At 29.2% G+C, this 20,358-nt stretch overlaps 1 protein-coding gene across 3 annotated transcripts in view; it reads left to right on the forward strand.

The window, feature by feature from the left end:
• The first annotated feature begins 5,983 nt into the window (after positions 1-5,983).
• LOC129754284 (serpin B4) overlaps positions 5,984-20,358 on the forward strand; it is a 58,248-nt gene continuing 43,873 nt past the window's right edge. The window contains exons 1-2 of one of the 3 annotated variants that reach the window (XM_055750248.1): positions 5,984-6,115; positions 6,784-6,873. In XM_055750248.1, coding sequence (XP_055606223.1) covers positions 6,855-6,873 — 19 coding nt within the window. In that variant the 5' untranslated portion in view covers positions 5,984-6,115; positions 6,784-6,854. Of the gene's footprint in view, positions 6,116-6,434; positions 6,686-6,783; positions 6,874-20,358 lie in introns of those variants that run through there. The other 2 variants (XM_055750249.1, XM_055750247.1) reach the window with 2 other exon arrangements.

Raw genomic sequence — 20,358 nt, forward strand, 5'->3', positions numbered from 1 at the left:
CTTTTTTGTCTTTTTTGTCTTTTTTGTCTTTTTTGTCTTTTTTGTCTTTTTTGTCTTTTTTGTCTTTTTTGTCTTTTTTGTCTTTTTTGTCTTTTTTGTCTTTTTTGTCTTTTTTGTCTTTTTTGTCTTTTTTGTCTTTTTTGTCTTTTTTGTCTTTTTTGTCTTTTTTGTCTTTTTTGTCTTTTTTGTCTTTTTTGTCTTTTTTGTCTTTTTTGTCTTTTTTGTCTTTTTTGTCTTTTTTGTCTTTTTTGTCTTTTTTGTCTTTTTTGTCTTTTTTGTCTTTTTTGTCTTTTTTGTCTTTTTTGTCTTTTTTGTCTTTTTTGTCTTTTTTGTCTTTTTTGTCTTTTTTGTCTTTTTTGTCTTTTTTGTCTTTTTTGTCTTTTTTGTCTTTTTTGTCTTTTTTGTCTTTTTTGTCTTTTTTGTCTTTTTTGTCTTTTTTGTCTTTTTTGTCTTTTTTGTCTTTTTTGTCTTTTTTGTCTTTTTTGTCTTTTTTGTCTTTTTTGTCTTTTTTGTCTTTTTTGTCTTTTTTGTCTTTTTTGTCTTTTTTGTCTTTTTTGTCTTTTTTGTCTTTTTTGTCTTTTTTGTCTTTTTTGTCTTTTTTGTCTTTTTTGTCTTTTTTGTCTTTTTTGTCTTTTTTGTCTTTTTTGTCTTTTTTGTCTTTTTTGTCTTTTTTGTCTTTTTTGTCTTTTTTGTCTTTTTTGTCTTTTTTGTCTTTTTTGTCTTTTTTGTCTTTTTTGTCTTTTTTGTCTTTTTTGTCTTTTTTGTCTTTTTTGTCTTTTTTGTCTTTTTGTCTTTTTTGTCTTTTTTGTCTTTTTTGTCTTTTTTGTCTTTTTTGTCTTTTTTGTCTTTTTTGTCTTTTTTGTCTTTTTTGTCTTTTTTGTCTTTTTTGTCTTTTTTGTCTTTTTTGTCTTTTTTGTCTTTTTTGTCTTTTTTGTCTTTTTTGTCTTTTTTGTCTTTTTTGTCTTTTTTGTCTTTTTTGTCTTTTTTGTCTTTTTTGTCTTTTTTGTCTTTTTTGTCTTTTTTGTCTTTTTTGTCTTTTTTGTCTTTTTTGTCTTTTTTGTCTTTTTTGTCTTTTTTGTCTTTTTTGTCCTTTTTGTCTTTTTTGTCTTTTTTGTCTTTTTTGTCTTTTTTGTCTTTTTTTATTTTTTGTCTTTTTTGTCTTTTTTGTCTTTTTTGTCTTTTTTGTCTTTTTTGTCTTTTTGTTTTTTTTGTCTTTTTTGTCTTTTTTGTCTTTTTTGTCTTTTTTGTCTTTTTTGTCTTTTTTGTCTTTTTTGTCTTTTTTGTCTTTTTTGTCTTTTTTGTCTTTTTTGTCTTTTTTGTCTTTTTTGTCTTTTTTGTCTTTTTTGTCTTTTTTGTCTTTTTTGTCTTTTTTGTCTTTTTTGTCTTTTTTGTCTTTTTTGTCTTTTTTGTCTTTTTTGTCTTTTTTGTCTTTTTTGTCTTTTTGTCTTTTTTGTCTTTTTTGTCTTTTTTGTCTTTTTTGTCTTTTTTGTCTTTTTTGTCTTTTTTGTCTTTTTGTCGTTTTTGTCTTTTTTGTCTTTTTTGTCTTTTTTGTCGTTTTGTCTTTTTTGTCTTTTTTGTCTTTTTTGTCTTTTTTGTCTTTTTATCTTTTTTGTCTTTTTTGTCTTTTTTGTCTTTTTTGTCTTTTTTGTCTTTTTTGTCTTTTTTGTCTTTTTTGTCTTTTTTGTCTTTTTGTCTTTTTGTCTTTTTGTCTTTTTTGTCTTTTTTGTCTTTTTTGTCTTTTTTGTCTTTTTTGTCTTTTTTGTCTTTTTTGTCTTTTTTGGTCTTTTTTGTCTTTTTTGTCTTTTTTGTCTTTTTTGTCTTTTTTGTCTTTTTTGTCTTTTTTGTCTTTTTTGTCTTTTTTGTCTTTTTTGTCTTTTTGTCTTTTTTGTCTTTTTTGTCTTTTTGTCTTTTTGTCTTTTTTGTCTTTTTTGTCTTTTTTGTCTTTTTTGTCTTTTTTGTCTTTTTTGTCTTTTTTGTCTTTTTTGTCTTTTTTGTCTTTTTTGTCTTTTTTGTCTTTTTTGTCTTTTTTGTCTTTTTTGTCTTTTTTGTCTTTTTTGTCTTTTTTGTCTTTTTTGTCTTTTTTGTCTTTTTTGTCTTTTTTGTCTTTTTGTCTTTTTTTGTCTTTTTTGTCTTTTTTGTCTTTTTTGTCTTTTTTGTCTTTTTTGTCTTTTTTGTCTTTTTTGTCTTTTTTGTCTTTTTTGTCTTTTTTGTCTTTTTTGTCTTTTTTGTCTTTTTTGTCTTTTTTGTCTTTTTTGTCTTTTTTGTCTTTTTTGTCTTTTTTGTCTTTTTTGTCTTTTTTGTCTTTTTTGTCTTTTTTGTCTTTTTTGTCTTTTTTGTCTTTTTTGTCTTTTTTGTCTTTTTTGTCTTTTTTGTCTTTTTTGTCTTTTTTGTCTTTTTTGTCTTTTTTGTCTTTTTTGTCTTTTTTGTCTTTTTTGTCTTTTTTGTCTTTTTTGTCTTTTTTGTCTTTTTTGTCTTTTTTGTCTTTTTTGTCTTTTTTGTCTTTTTTGTCTTTTTTGTCTTTTTTGTCTTTTTTGTCTTTTTTGTCTTTTTTGTCTTTTTTGTCTTTTTTGTCTTTTTGTCTTTTTTGTCTTTTTTGTCTTTTTTGTCTTTTTTGTCTTGTCTTTTTTGTCTTTTTTGTCTTTTTTGTCTTTTTTGTCTTTTTTGTCTTTTTTGTCTTTTTTGTCTTTTTTGTCTTTTTTGTCTTTTTTGTCATTTTTGTCATTTTTGTCTTTTTTGTCTTTTTTGTCTTTTTTGTCTTTTTTGTCTTTTTTGTCTTTTTTGTCTTTTTTGTCTTTTTTGTCTTTTTTGTCTTTTTTGTCTTTTTTGTCTTTTTTGTCTTTTTTGTCTTTTTTGTCTTTTTTGTCTTTTTTGTCTTTTTTGTCTTTTTTGTCTTTTTTGTCTTTTTTGTCTTTTTTGTCTTTTTTGTCTTTTTTGTCTTTTTTGTCTTTTTTGTCTTTTTTGTCTTTTTTGTCTTTTTTGTCTTTTTTGTCTTTTTTATCTTTTTTATCTTTTTTATCTTTTTTGTCTTTTTTGTCTTTTTTGTCTTTTTTGTCTTTTTTGTCTTTTTTGTCTTTTTTGTCTTTTTTGTCTTTTTTGTCTTTTTTGTCTTTTTTGTCTTTTTTGTCTTTTTTGTCTTTTTTGTCTTTTTTGTCTTTTTTGTCTTTTTAGTCTTTTTTGTCTTTTTTGTCTTTTTTGTCTTTTTTGTCTTTTTTGTCTTTTTTGTCTTTTTTGTCTTTTTTGTCTTTTTTGTCTTTTTGTCTTTTTTGTCTTTTTTGTCTTTTTTGTCTTTTTTGTCTTTTTTGTCTTTTTTGTCTTTTTTGTCTTTTTTGTCTTTTTTGTCTTTTTTGTCTTTTTTGTCTTTTTTGTCTTTTTTGTCTTTTTTGTCTTTTTTGTCTTTTTTGTCTTTTTTGTCTTTTTTGTCTTTTTTGTCTTTTTTGTCTTTTTTGTCTTTTTTGTCTTTTTTGTCATTTTTGTCATTTTTGTCATTTTTGTCATTTTTGTCATTTTTGTCATTTTTGTCATTTTTGTCATTTTTGTCATTTTTGTCATTTTTGTCATTTTTGTCATTTTTGTCATTTTTGTCATTTTTGTCATTTTTGTCATTTTTGTCATTTTTGTCATTTTTGTCATTTTTGTCATTTTTGTCATTTTTGTCATTTTTGTCATTTTTGTCATTTTTGTCATTTTTGTCATTTTTGTCATTTTTGTCATTTTTGTCATTTTTGTCATTTTTGTCATTTTTGTCATTTTTGTCATTTTTGTCATTTTTGTCATTTTTGTCATTTTTGTCATTTTTGTCATTTTTGTCATTTTTGTCATTTTTGTCATTTTTGTCATTTTTGTCATTTTTGTCATTTTTGTCATTTTTGTCATTTTTGTCATTTTTGTCATTTTTGTCATTTTTGTCATTTTTGTCATTTTTGTCATTTTTGTCATTTTTGTCATTTTTGTCATTTTTGTCATTTTTGTCATTTTTGTCATTTTTGTCATTTTTGTCATTTTTGTCATTTTTGTCATTTTTGTCATTTTTGTCATTTTTGTCATTTTTGTCATTTTTGTCATTTTTGTCATTTTTGTCATTTTTGTCATTTTTGTCATTTTTGTCATTTTTGTCATTTTTGTCATTTTTGTCATTTTTGTCATTTTTGTCATTTTTGTCATTTTTGTCATTTTTGTCATTTTTGTCATTTTTGTCATTTTTGTCATTTTTGTCATTTTTGTCATTTTTGTCATTTTTGTCATTTTTGTCATTTTTGTCATTTTTGTCATTTTTGTCATTTTTGTCATTTTTGTCATTTTTGTCATTTTTGTCATTTTTGTCATTTTTGTCATTTTTGTCATTTTTGTCATTTTTGTCATTTTTGTCATTTTTGTCATTTTTGTCATTTTTGTCATTTTTGTCATTTTTGTCATTTTTGTCATTTTTGTCATTTTTGTCATTTTTGTCATTTTTGTCATTTTTGTCATTTTTGTCATTTTTGTCATTTTTGTCATTTTTGTCATTTTTGTCATTTTTGTCATTTTTGTCATTTTTGTCATTTTTGTCATTTTTGTCATTTTTGTCATTTTTGTCATTTTTGTCATTTTTGTCATTTTTGTCATTTTTGTCATTTTTGTCATTTTTGTCATTTTTGTCATTTTTGTCATTTTTGTCATTTTTGTCATTTTTGTCATTTTTGTCATTTTTGTCATTTTTGTCATTTTTGTCATTTTTGTCATTTTTGTCATTTTTGTCATTTTTGTCATTTTTGTCATTTTTGTCATTTTTGTCATTTTTGTCATTTTTGTCATTTTTGTCATTTTTGTCATTTTTGTCATTTTTGTCTATTTATAGGTAAATCGTAGGTAAATTGGTTTTTTGGAAGCCTGAACACGATTTAAAATATTGTGATGTGTTGCGATTAAAAAAAATCTTCCAGGTGTTTCTAGTCTGGATTTCAGGCGATAAATTCCTGTGTATTGCCCGAATAATGCCCGGATTTTGGATTAAAAATGTTTGCCAGGCCCGGATGCGAAATGGAAAAATTATGGCTACCTTATTCTAGGATAAGCATTACAAAACTTTTCAACACGTATTGTTTTGAAAAATCTGGTAATTTGTTGGAATACGGTTTAGCTTCATTTGTCATATATTGAGAAGGTTTCACACAAATTAAAATTTTAAAATTGTGAACCAAATTCCTGAAAATTTCATGCTGAAATATTTCCAATATTTGAAGCCTCAACCACTGACCATACTGACTGGACACTCGATTTCGTTTTCTGGATAATTTTTCCAACAGTACGCAATATCGATTCCAGAGTGCGCATCGATCGATTTTAAGAAATTCTATCCCAGGTAGGAAATGCCACCCGACTTTAACAAAAAAACAGGCAATTTCTACAATAAAATCGGGTTAAACAGGTACATTTTTCCTACAGGTACCTCTCGTCGGTATTGCGAACCTACAAAATCTGTCAAAAAAAAATTAGACAGACAATCTTTTAATTTTGGTTCTAAGTGTCAGGTCAGTGTGATCAGTGCCTCAACCGTCACAATTGAAATGTGAATTATTATGGCTTTCGCAAGGCGTCGTCATATGACATTCGAATCACGATCACGATTTATAGCGATCTCGTGTTTAAATGTGTCCACCAGCATCAACGCCGGTATTAAATCTTCGTCAAAAGCTTTTTCATGTCATTTTTCCAATTCGCTTTGCTGGTATCATCCCCAATATCCGCAATAAGTGTGCTGCCACAGATCTCTCTGATAGGCCTACGTGCAGGTTTGCACCTGAACATCACTCTCTAATAGCGCCTTGCTTGGCGCGCAACGATAGGATGGAACAAGAGCAGAAACACGCGATTCGCGCGCGGCGCCTTTCCTACCAAATTTATTACGATGCATGGTGGCGTCGCTACCAAGGCAAATGGTAGCCGTCCGTAAGGCGTCGGGGCTGCCTTGCTTTGGGACGGAACTCCAATCGACCTGTTCAGTCCACCGTGAGCTCTCACTCACAGTGGTTCGATCAAGTCAAGTTGTTGTTTATCGGGAAGCTGCGAGCGTGCGCTAAGATTAGCGGCGCCCAGCGGATTTTCCTCAACTTGAGGGGGTGCTCAGCCCCCTTAAAAGGTATCTTGGGCTAGGGGGTCCCTCGACTGAGATCTTCCCGGATCTTCGGCGAGGGGTTTTCGTTTGTGAGTGTTTGTGGGGGTCCCTTGATCGGCGATATCCAGAGTAGCAGAGTTGCCAAACCACGCGTTCTACGCTTTTGCCAATTTGATAAGAGTCGATTGAGTGCGCGCGGCCGAACGTCCCGATTATTATTTTTCCTGCAAGTTTGTTTATCCATTTAGGGAGAGCAGCTCGAATCGATTGGCGCTCCTCCAGAGTCTCTCCGGGATTTGCTACCCCGTGGGATGAGAAGGCTCCGTATAAAATCGGAAACCGTTTGACCATTACGAAACATTCAGTTGTGTAACCTCGATCGGGTAGCTTTGGTGATCCCGGGGACTCAGTGGGAATAGAATCGCGCGAACATCAAGATTGATTCCAGTGGCCTCATTCCGGTTCCGTTTTTTTTTGTGTCAAACGTCCTATTTATAGAGTGCTTGGTGCCAGGGAATCCTCGTGAAAGGTAGTAGAACTTGATCGGACGTTGAGTAAAGTTGGTTGAACAAGGGAGACACATTAGTGTAAAAGGTTATTCAAATTGGAACAGTCTAATGGGGTTCTTGGCAAAAAGTGTGGAATTTTAGGTGCAAAGTGGTTAATTAATGGTTCGTTTAATTATTCAACAGGTGTTTGAAAAAAGTTTAGAAAAATCAAGGACTGTCGACATCATCAAGTTTGTCAACTGAAAGCGGAAATTATGAAATCGTTATATGCATGTAAGTACTTAAAAACATATATATGTACCAGTTTTCTGTGGTTCTTCTTTAAGGGGGGGGTAGGGTCTAACGGGTATAAAAAAAACACCTTTTTCACGATTTTTTTCTAGAGCTATCGTTCAAACAAATGTATTCAAATTTTTTGCATTATACAAAGCATTGTTAAAAGATCATTTAGTAATTTTTTCGTAGAAAAATATTGAAAAATGAGCCGGTGACGGAGCATTTCCGAGGATGCCTTTTAGAAAACAGGATTTGCGGTGGACACTGTATCTCAGCACAGAATCATCTGAGGTCAAAAAATCAGAGCGAAATATTTTTAATAGATGTTTTTCTGGACCCCAACGTTTTTATTTAACTTAAAAATATTTTTATGAAATTTTTGTGGCTGTTTGAAGTAAAAACTACGATTTTTCACTTAAAAATCCGCCATTTTTCACCTCTAAAATCTCCCCAAAGTAAAAAAATCAAAAAAGAAAAACGTTGGGGTCTGGTATTTTATATGTAGAACATATGTTCCAAATTTGAAAAGAATCGGATAAGTAGTTTTCAAATGACGATGTCCACGGACTTAAAAAATGTGCTTTCGAGAAAAACGCGTTTGAAGTTTCTGCTCTTGCTTTCTTGCAGTATTAGATAGGAGGAGATAAAGGCCTATAACTTCTACAGTTTTGCTTCAATTGACTTGAAAATTTGACACAACATTCTTGAAATGTTTTACAATAAGAAAATAAAAAAATAAAAAAATCGATTTTTTTAAAGTGTTAGACCCTACCCCCCCCTTAATCAAAACAATTTTAATAAACTAATTTGAATATTGGCAGTTCCACTGTTTAAACCGCAAACTTCGATTTGCTTTTTTTGCCAGGAATTTACCAGTAGGTGGCATTCTTCATAGTAAGACGATAGTTTGAAAAAGATTGAATCACAAAATTTAAATACTTGGTACCTGTAGCGAAAAGAGAGATAATTGTATTTCATATTCCCGATATTAAAAATAAACATCATTAATATTTTGTCGGCTCCAAGAAAGTTTACACAAACTTTAGTCTGTTAGTCATTACTCTAAATAAGTTTTGAAAGATTCAAATTTTAATTGTTCAATCTCTGAGAAAATTTGACTGAATTTTAGAAAAAAAAATTTTTGATTTAAGAAGAATTTCTGCGCATTTTTTTTTTTATTTCAGACGATTAAATTTAATCAAGATTCAAAGATAATGTTGATTCAATATTTTTAAGACCCGAATTTTCATCAAATCCACCGAAATATACAGATTGAAATGAGGCCGGTGCAACTTTCAAATCCTTCTTTTGTCACCGACCCCCCTTCGATTTTTACGAAAATATTAAAAGGGGGAATAAATACAGCTTAAGCTACCTTACTGAAAAAATTGATAGAATTCTCCGAAAATTCAAAATGTTTAAATAGCAATAGCCAAACTGAAGAAGATGTGAGTTTTATCCCCTTTTGGATTCGAGATTTTTTCAAATTTTTGATTTAAAATAATTTCGATTTTTATATAATTCAGATTGTAAACAAGTTTGTTGCATGTGAGCTTTTGTTCATTTTTTTTACAATTTACTGAACATTTAGATTATTTTTTAACCCACTTCTCATGACGTTTCAACTTCAAGTGACAAAGGAAGGATTCCAAATTTGTTCCGGCCTAATCAAATGTTTTTGACAAAGAAATTTTTGTGTTCAGAAATTGAACCGTTTTAACAAGTTTTTTTGTAATCTAACGTAGAGCTGATGTAAAATATCATCATAATAAATTTCTTTCAATTGTCAAAGTCTGTTTTAATTGATTCTTCAATAAAAGTACAATCTTAAAATACATTATTGATACAAACAACGCAGAAGGTTAAATTCAGCCAAAATTATAATCTAGCAATTTTATTACAAAATATTTGTAATAAAATAGGATGGATTTTCAAATCGTAGTTAGAAAAATTCAACTTTGAATCTCTTATTATAGAATTTCAGAAATATTTCAAATATAGCTCTAAAATAATAATAATATTAAACATTAAATCTATGAATATTATTATTTTGTTAGATAAAAAAAACTAAACGTCCTATTCCTAAACCTAGATTATGGAAAGTGTAGCCCAAATAATTAAATGAAGAATTGGAACATCAACTAGGCGCAAGATGAGCCTTTTAATTGCAGATTTTTGTCCTGAATACAAATGCAGTAATCAAATCTCAATTAGATAATTGTTTTAAACCATAGGAAAAACTAACAAAAAAAATCTCAAACATATTTTTTTTTATTTTTTTTTGTACTTTTTTAAATTTTTGGTCTTTATATATAATATAAAATTATGGCCCGAGGCAATTTTAAAATAATCCTTGTATTCAGGAATTTTCAGAACGGGGTATCAAAAACAATTCAAAATGGGTTCAAAAAAATAATTTCAAATTACAATAGCTTTTTTTTTTGTGATTTTTCAAAAATAGAAAATGACCGTTTCTTGAAAGTATATTGGGAACCTGAGTCTATTGAACTTGCCGTATTTATCTGACTAGCTGACTACAAGAACCTATCCAGGATAAAAAAAAAACTTTAGGGTCGGATTAGCTACGTGAGGTTTTCAGTGTTTACCTGAATTTCGTTTCAATCCTTGAGCGTATCCCGGATTCAACACGATTAAGCTGAATTTTACATGTCTCGTCAAGTGACTCGAAGAATATGCCCCAATATTCCATCATTCTCTGGAGCCTGGACAGTCCAAACACCCGGAAAATTACGAACAATAATAAAAAATAATCTAAAAATAATCTAAAATCATCATAAAAATGTTTAAAGCTTCATAAATTTTAACCAAATTATTTTCTAAGAATTTATGTAATCTACATATCATCTGATGTTCCAAACCTTGAACAAATTTTCGAAATCATTTGTTTCTTCTGATTTTTCGGTTTTAATTTTTTAATTCAATTAAATTTTTTTTAATAACTCTAGTAATGATAATTGAGGCCCTCAGAATCAGATCAGATAAGTGCCAAAGTCATCGATTTTTAGTTAACTTTACCAATCGATTCTTCTTATCCTAATCTTTATCTCGTACAAAGCTCAGATTAAAAAAAAATAACACGATTTTGATTGAATTATACTGATCGAATTAAATAAAATTTACTTGAAAATGAGCACCTTGGAAACTTTGAAGCGCGATTTCTTGTACTGTAATCCGGGGTAAAATTGATCACTTTTTTCAATGTTTTTCGATTATTTTTCCTGGTAAGGGAAATGTGGCATGTTTCATATTTTTAAAACCAGTACTGGACTCCTATGAACATAAAACAAGGTTGCAGAAATTTATTGGACTACTTTAAATTTTATTTAAAAATCGATTTCGTCACTGTTCAGGAATTAATGCTTTGGGGTAACATTGATCAGTCTCCATTTTGATGGTTTTGAAGAGTTTTCTTGATCATAAAGGGTAATTGTTTACAAATTCTTATTTATCAATTTTACCTTGCTTTTTAAAGTTTTCTTTGAAAAACATTTATAATCGAACAATGATACTGCATACCTTTAGGGGCAAAAATTATACTAATGTTTTTCCAAGTTAAAAATTAAAAATGACCCAGTTAGTTCTTCTTCTTACTTCTGTTCGAAGTTGCCATCTGACTCAGTTTATTAACTAGATAATGTAAAAATGTTTCACCAGGAAGCTTGCAAAAATTAAGAAATGTAGAAAACAAAGAATCCCTAGCGATTTTGAACATTTTTGAAATTGAATACAATTGAGTTCATAAAAATAAAACATCCAAAAATAGTTTTCGTAATTAATAATTCATATGTATATTTGGGTGGCAATGGATGTTTGGCAAAAAATTCTTGATTGAATTTCAAGAGCCGACCATTTACATTTCGTAGATCCCAAAAAACTGACCTGTGCAAAATTTCAGCTCAATCGGACTTGATTTAGGGGTGCCTCGAAGCGCTCAAAGTTTCGGTTTTTTTACCCTTAAAAATCACTAAAGGGGGGACCTAAGGAAAAAAGAAATTTTAATTTTGATGTCAAATGGATAAAAATGCATAAAATGTCAAAATCTGGTGTTATCTAGAAATAATTTTTTTTTCGTCAAAAATTGGCTTTTAAATTTCAGAAATCACCAAAGGAAATCCGGAAAATATCAATTTTTATATAGCTGCCAAATGACTTAAAAATGCATGAAACGTCGAGATCTGATAGTATCTCGAATAAAACAAATTTACGCCAAAAATCGGCTTTCTGGGACTTGGACCGAAAAAAAAGTCCCAGAAAGTCAATTCAGGTCTACCTGGATATAAATATTTATCTCTCAGACTTCGAATTATTGTCGGAATCAGACGATTAACCATTTTTTAATTCGATTCAAAACTGTAGTCTGACTTACTGAATAGCATTCAAATATTCGATGAATGCTTGATAAATGATTTTTTGAAGTTTGGAATAAATTTCAATGTATTAGTTCAAAGTTCGAAAAATCTCGTAGGGTGGTCGTGTTGAGAATGAAGTCGTTACTTGAAAAGTTTCTTTTTTTTTAATTGGATTAATGCCAGCAGCTGAAAACAGTCAAATGCCAAAAAAGATCAGGTCAGTTTTTCGGGAAGGGGACAAAATTTAGAAAACTGAGAAATATCAAAAAAGCAAACTTACGGAACCGAGATTGGAATCACTTTTTTTTAGAGCTTCGTGGATATGAACTAGAGGTAAACAAGGAACGTGCTTTAAAAAACTTAAACTGCGATTTTTGTTTTCATAATTTGAGTACCGTCAACTGGGACATCATGTGACACTTTTCAACTTCAATGGCTTCTAAAAACATTATGTCCACAGATAATCATACTGCTTTTACATCAAAAGTTTTAAGGTTGATGAGACATCGAATTAACGTAGTCAGACTTCACCAGTTATTTTAAAATTTACAAAAAACTAGCGATTTTCACGCTAATAAGAAAAACAAGTAAGTTGCAACAAACTTTAATTTTAATGAAAAATCAAATGAGAACGATAGAAAATTTCTAGTTTTTTTATGTGAGATGTCGTAACGCATAAAGTACCAATTGCAGTAATTTTTGGTTTGTTCGAAATAAATTTTTCATTTTTTTCTGTAAATATTTTTTAATGAAAAATCAAAGGGGTGCTACATACATTTAGGGAAAAAAATACTCCAAAAAATTCTACTAGCTGAAATCATAAAAATTAATGTTTGGATGGATGAAATTTTGAAATTATCAAACGCCTAATGCCAAACAATCATATTCCAGCAGATGGAAACTAGATTGAAAAGATGAATCCTTTATTAGCATTTTGATACATTTTAGCTCAGACTGGTAACTGAATTATAATTTTTTTTTTCAAAATTTGATGATTGTCCGAAAAATATTTTTACACCAACAGTGTTGGTATAGGATAACAAAAGCAACATAAAGTTTGTAGGTGATATGATTAAGCCAATCCTTCAAACTGGGTAAAGTTTTGCATCTAACCCTGCTGTTGCATGATGCCTCGTTTGATCTGTTTTTTCGAAGATTCACAAATAAACACCTCTCCTGATAAAATGATAGCATTTTGAAGAAAATGGGTTGTTTTATATGAATGTTTAATTTTTTCCTTTGTATAGGTATAGTTTTAGAGTTTTTTTTATGGTCATTATATGATAATTTTTGGATATTAAAAAAACGGACATTTTCTATGAGAAAGCCTGTATAGAACAAATGGCTAAAAACCCTATCAAATGGTTAAGTTAAAAAAAAGAACATAAAAACAGTGGGAGGACCTAGAGAATTGCATGATGTACAATTTCATTTGATTTGAGGCCAAAAAATATTGAGAAATGTTTATAAATTTTGCCCCTAAATATATGCAGCAACATTGTGCATTTTTTGAGTATAGTAGTTTTTGAAAGAAAACGTTAAAAAATTAACTCGAGTCCAAACAAAAGAATACTGTAATTGATGTTTTAAGCCTTCTGTACTAATTGCCATCAACACAATAATTGTTAAGATGTTGAGATATGTTAAAACCATAGTGATCAAAATTACCCCGAAACATGAAATCTGGTTTTGTAACAAACATTTAGCAATAGCCACTAATGTCGCTTGAATATTCTGCTATCAATGATCTTGTTTTATACTCCTTACCTCAGTAAGTTATTTAAAACTCTTAAGAGTTACAAAAAAGCAACCCCTTCCAAAATATTCGAAAATGAATTAAAAAAGTGATCAATGTTCCCCCAATTTTTCGTTTAAAAGTGTGGTTGAAAACTGACTATACAAAAAATTACTGTTTTTGATGCTTTATGACTTCTATGTAAAATGGCACCAAAACAAAAGCTCAAAGGATCTCAAGACCAAAATTATCAGCACAATAAATAAATCAAATCCAAAGTTAAAGCTGTCCATCACTTTCGATAGCCTCGATAAATAGCTAAGTACCTAGTTATCAAACCGCTTGGTTCTCTACCGATGTTAAGCCAGAAGAGAAAAAAAAACAACCGGATGGGTCGATGGCCAAAAATGATACGGCCGGCTTGAAGTTTGAATTGAACATCAACCGTATAGGCCATAATATCGGTTGATGTAACATCGTTTTTCCGGACCAGCAGCAGCCGAACGTTTGCAGGTTATATGACATACAGAAGACAATTCCATATCGTGGGTAATTTTGCGTTCAGTTTTTCGATTTTTTTACGTTTTTTTCTCTAACCCAGCTGTCGGGGACTACAATCGAAAATTTCTCAACCAAATGAGCCCCATTAGGCGACAGGCGACTCTGCCAGATGATTGATAGGTTAGGTTACCGGAAGATAAGTCTATGTTTTTGTGTGGTGCGTTTTCGATGGATAATGGCCGTGCGAATGTAGCTTAACACTAATCACTGACATAAAATGTTGCATGTTTTGACAGTGCGACTTTGCGGTTATGTAAAACTCTTCAATGTTTTAGGCTGTACTGTCACAATTCAAGATAATGATTGAAGTCTCTCAAAGGAGCGACTATGTTGTAATGACCCTGGAAATTTCTTAAATTAAGGTCATATGTTAAGCTTAAACGTAGATTCATAACATCTATTGAATAAAAGCAACTAATCAGAAGCTGCCATAAACTTCGATTAAGTTTAGTCAAACAAATGCTGTTGATTTTTAATCTAGGCAATATTAAGCCCTCATGTTTTATTGATCAGCCATCGATTCAATGAATTAACCATACCGAATGACAAAATTGAATTTGATTGCGATTTTGCGTAGTTCGTCTAAAGGCATCAATTAGCTCAAGTGGAAAATTCACATATGTTTCTTTCGTGGTGAAAACATTTGCAAAAAAGACTTGCAATTTCACTGTATCATATCTTACCAATCGCATTTAGGACGGTTCACTTATTTTCTTAATCCTTTTTTGTTCCTTATCTACTAAAAATTGACAAGTTGCCTTCGCGTACGCAAATACTTTGTTTGAACTTATTATTAAATTTGTGAGAAATGGATTTACAAAAAACGCCAAAAATGTTATCATAAGAAATATCCAAACCATTTGATTTTAAATTCAGTAGTCATATTCCAAACAATATTATCTGTATTTAAATGAATTTTGCTGAACTTGTGCGCATTTGGAATTCAGAAAAATTATGGATCATCCTAATGTTGCATTTAATGCTGCTTGCCAATCATAATGGCGCGTGTGGCAGATTGCATTTGAATTGGCCGTTCAATCAACAGCCGATTTTCCATGTAGATATACCACCATAAAGAGAAAAAAACCGCGGCAACGGAAAAGAGCATGTAGTATCGATGCCGGGAATGACAATCGTCGTGGAAGAAATCGTGGAAAGTGAAAACGGTGTTCCGTAACAAAAATCAACGGCGGACCGAAAGACAGGTGTGGTGGCTGTATGCATATTACATCTCTATGATAGTTTTACTTAAGGTGCTGTGGCGAATTTTCTACATTTCGAATGACTTTATTTAATTCAATGAAATCGAAACCGGTGGTCCCGCTGAGTCTTCTTTTATTCATCAGCTATAAGGGATCGGTAACGATCGGATTTTATCTGCGCCAAATTGGGGGGTTCGTTTCATGCTCCAATGCTGAGGTCTAATGATTTGCGAGCGCGGTTGCGTAAGGGATTTTTTTTATTCAAAAAAAAAAATCAACAACAGTGAAAGGTTTCTTAATTTCGAGGAAATTTTATCTACTTTTACAGAATTAACAGAGTGTTTGATCATTTTTTATTTTTTCGAAAAAATAGTCACTTTTTGTAGAAAAATGAAGTCGTCGACGTAGCCAGAAATTTTAGGCAAAAATTCAAATCATCTAGCATAAGGTTCCCAGAATGTTTTCAGCACGCATCCGAGCCGGACAACCTAGCCTAATCTGGACGACCATAAATCCGGGCAATATCCGGAAATTTTTTGTCAAAACTCAGAAATAACTCAACAAAAATCAAGAATCAAGAATAATATTATTCGGCCGGAACAAATTTCAAATCCTTCTTTTGCCCCTTGGAGTTGGAACATCGCGAAGGGGGTTTATAATAAAAAATAATGCAAAAAAAACTAATAAAATGGAATAAATTGCACGAAAGCTAGTGTGCAACAAATTTGCATACTATATCATTGCGCAAAACCTATAATCAAGTATTTTTTTATCACAAAATTCAAGAAAATCAAGAATACGAAAAGTGATTAAACACTCATCTTCCACAATTTGTTATTTGCCATTGTAATCTTTCGGATATTTGATCATTTTTTTTGAAATTTCCATCAAAAAATTCAAACTTTATTTACTCCCTCCTTATGGTTTTTTTTTGTAAATTTCAAAGGGAGGGGGTGACAAAAAAAGAAATTGATATTTGTTCCGGCCTAAAAAAAAATTTTTTCAGCAAAATTTATCAACAGATTTTTAATTGTATGTCAGGCTTCCAAAAATTTTTCATGATATTTTTATAAAACAAATAGCCTCCCCCCCCATCTTCCCCCCTCCCTCCGGGTCTCAAGAACATTTTTTAAAGTAAAATTTTCACCGTTGTTATGGAAAATTACTCGATCTTTAAAGGTGTTTAAAATTAAGTGTTAACAAACAAGTCAGAAATTTGGCTTTCCTCCGGCGTAATTTCGTCTAAAATTATCTTAGGCTTGAGACATTTCATTTCCTGACACTAAATTATGTTCACGAACTTAAAATAATTTTTAATTATAAATTCTGACTTGCAATTCAATCTAGCTTTTGTATTGAATTGAAACTAACTTGACAAATCATTTTTTTATTAAGAAGTGTAACTAAACAAGTTAAGAGTTTGAAACCAACCTTCAAATATATTCATCGAATACTTATTGTTATAGTGTTTACCACTAAGGATGGTCATCAGAATTATCAAAACAAAAATTTTAAATCAAGAATTTGCTACTTTATTACTAAAAATTTTGATATACAAATGAAAATATTCTTAAAAAAAATTGCTCAATTTTATTTTGTGTTTCTTGTTTTTTTTACATGCTCAACATCACATTCAAATAGGTTTTGATAAATTACCCAAGGCCACAAAAATCACATTCTTTCAAGGTGCAAACAATTAAAAGCTAAATTTGATTTTTTTTTTAAATTTTATTGAAATAACTTGTAAAAATAGGTTCGAATCATTCAAAAAATTCCTGCACATTTTTGAAAAAAAAATTAAAACAAAAAAAAGTTTAAAGTTTAAAATTAATAATAAACTTTCCTCAAGACTTCAAGTAATTTGGAGTTCTGCGAAAATAGTTATAGAAGTATGTATTCTAAAACCAAATTAAATTTGAGATAATTTTTAAATTTAGAATTTTTTTAAAATTAAATCAAGTATTTTTAAGTTTCTGCAGCAATGTCAGAAATACTTGTAATAATATGTTTCCAAATTTGTAAAAACTGTAGAATTTTACTTTTTTAGGTCATGCATCATCATCATCATCATCATCATCATCAAAATATCGTTCCTTAATTGAATGAAGTATGGCCGTAGGAAAGAATTGGTGCGGTGGGGATTGGGGGTTAAACCCGCCTCATGAGGGTAAAAAAATACCAAGAGCAATCTTCTCTAAACTCAAATTTTCAAATTCCTCATCAAATTTTGACGATCGGCCGAAATGATTCTAGAGTAACAATCTCGACTCAGAACTGAAATCAAAACCTCGGAATCTTATACCAGGTCCACAATTCTACTAAAGTTTTTCTTTTATTTTTTCCATTTTTTGAAATTCAGTCCCACATATTTTTTTCACCATTTTTTGCAGAATCAATCCAAAATTTGCGAAATTTGCAATATTTAAAAAAAAATTCAGATATTTTTGAATTGCCTTCTTGAGGAACGCTTAGACCAAAGGCTGAAAAGTCGGGTAAATTGTAAATTTTGTATTTGTTTTCTTTTACCTGAAATGTCAATTTGAATTTTAATAAATTGAGCTTTTAAAATCATGTATTTTGCAAAAAAAATTGTCGTGAGAATTTTACCAAAATTTTAATGAAGGCTTTTTTTGGGAGTTTTAAATATGATTGACTGATGTGTTTAGATAAAAAAAACAACATTTAAATTGTTTTTTTTTCTGAAATTTTTTATCGAATAATTTTGATATTGGCGTTTATTGAGGAAACGCACGGCTAAAATACTTGCGGGAAAAATCTGGAAAGCTTAGGTCAGAATCATTTCGGATTTTGTGGTTCCAAATTTTATTTAAACATTGAAATGTAATGTCTGTGATCGGATTTCGGATTTTCCAATTTATTGTTCTTGAATTTCAGTATGGATCATCATTGGTTCAAAATCCTGATTTTAATTTTGGTTTTGCATTTTCCATTTTCAAAACTCATAATTCCGGAATATGCGAATAGTCAATATTTCAAATATCAAACCATTTTTGAGATTTTTATTTGAAATTCTTACTTTCGATTCTTATGCAGAATCGGAACTTTAAAAAGTTTCATAGCTTGCAATTTTCATTCAGATTCACCAGTCGAATTTTGAATTAATTGCTAAATAACATATTCATGTACCAAGCCATAAAAATAGAATTCAAATAAGATATTTCTGGTTGAGGGTTCTGATACCAATTTCGCGTTTTGGTTCAAAAATCGTTTTCAAATTCGGAATTCAAATCTTGAACTCAGGTTCAATTATCCAGATAAGGAATTAAAATTTGAAGTTTGGATACAGATTAAGCTCGAAATCAGGTTTTTAATCAAGATTAAAATATCAATATGAGAATTAGTAGAGGATTCACATTGAGGGATATCGTAGTTTCAAATTTTTTATTCGGGATTCAAAATTAAAATTTAATATCCAATCAGAGTCAATCTGGAAACACAAATCAGAAGAAATGACAAATATGTTTAAGAATAAATTTGGATTCCTTTTATTGATTTCATTTTTAGGAAAATACAGATTTGAATTTTTAAAAAATATTCACAGGATCCTAATTATGAATTCAATCATTAGTGTTGAAGTTTTGTAGGTAAATTTATACTCTTATACTATATTCAAGTGAAAATTGAACTGTAAATATATTTTATTTGTTTTTTGTTTAACAATATTTATATTGCAAATTAGTCAAAATCAAATTACAAACTAAAGTCTATAATTTTAATCAAGTTTACAAGAGTAGAAAATAAATCTGATTTGAACCGCGAACTTAATCTCTCACTTTTATTTGTAAATATTTCATGAATTTTCACAAATGCTTAAAATTATTATAATTATGGTTAAAAAGAAATAGTTTATTACTTGCTATTTTGAATGAATACTATAAGTTTTCTTTGAAATGAAACCTTCATGATCCATTTTTTTTTTTCAAAATTTCATATAAAAATTGGCCTAAAACATGTTCTCGAACGTTAAGATTTATAATTAACAAATACTAACCATTATTGTAAAATAATTCAAACCTGACTCATTTTTTAGAACCTACATATTTTCTTTAGTTTTTTTTATGCATGTATTGTTCAAGCAACAATGTTACAGGATATATTTTTTCACCATAACCCCTCCCATGAGCCGGTTCTTCCTACGACCCTGGAATGAAGTATAATTAATAAATTCAGAATTTGATTTTCTTAAATGTACATTTGTTGATTAATCATATTGATTTCACTTAAAACTTACACATTTCAAAACTAATAAATTTTACATCACTAAAACTAAAGATGATAGACCAAATTTGACGAATGTGTTTATTAAAATATGAATTTTTCTTACTGAAATGTTTAAAAGTTTCTTTTGCATCCCCATATTTTGTTTTAGTTTTTCCAATAAATAAACCGATATTATTTGTAGTGCAGTTTTTTTTTTTAATTTTCAAAATTTTAAAGTCAAACTATTTGAGTTTCTAGAAATATTTTTAAAAAGTTTGTTCCTGTTCTTCAATTCCAAAATTTAGTGTTCTGAAAACATAAGCCTCAAAGGCCCAAATTTTTAATACGAAAGACATAGTTTCTACTTTCTGTTTTTCCAGGATCCAATATTTGAGCTAAAAGTGACATATTCATATTCATAGTTTGAAATTTTATACTTGAAATCTGCGATTAAAAATGTATAAGCTTTTTTATTTTTATATACTAAATCATGTTTTATCATGATTTATGAATCGATCGTTATTTTTTCATTAATCTTTAAAAATACCGAAAAACGATTTGAAGTAGCAACTTTTAAGCAAAATTTGCGCAAAGTTCACTAAATTTGAAATTTTTATTTTTTTTTATCAGTTTCTTACTTATCATTCACGAGTCACGACACGACATGTGTGTTATCATTTTGGTTATCATTGTGGAATTTCAAAAAAGAACTTTTTTTGCCTTTTATTTGATAACTGGAAGAATTTTATTCCCCAATTCGATCATTGACACTCTCGAAGTAGTATAAAATATTTTCTTCTTTTTATCAAATCAAATTCAATCATCAACTACATCTTCATCATCACGTTTCAAACTGTGAGGATTTTTTTTAAATTCAAACTACTACAGTGGAATTTTTCAACCAACCCTTCAATTGAATATGAAGATAGGAAATATAAGTTAAGATGAATAATAAATAACAATTATTATCATTTTACAAACAAACTTTATTAATTCATGGATAATTTTTTAACTTATCTTACTTTTTTTTAATTAAGATTTTTTTTTTTTAATCTGCGTTTCGGAAATATGTATTTCAAATTTGAAACTAGACTGGTTAAAATTTATTTTCAAGCAAATTTCTAGGCCAGAATAAGACATTATAAAAAAATTGTCGATGACTTACCGGAAGTAGCACTGACTCGAAAATTTCTTATCAGTTGAATTTTCTTTTTTTTTTTTTATTTTGTGCAATAATCATGAGAAGGAAAATGGTGTTTGAAATAAAGTACAGTAATTATTGTGTATTTTTGGTATTGTTATTATTTTTAGCTTTTACTTTTAATTTAAAAAAACACGCCTTGAAAATTTTTATCCATACTGAAATTTAAAAAAAAAATTCACAAACATCTGG

This window comes from Uranotaenia lowii, chromosome 3 (assembly GCF_029784155.1).
Source record: "Uranotaenia lowii strain MFRU-FL chromosome 3, ASM2978415v1, whole genome shotgun sequence".
NCBI lineage: Eukaryota > Metazoa > Arthropoda > Insecta > Diptera > Culicidae > Uranotaenia > Uranotaenia lowii.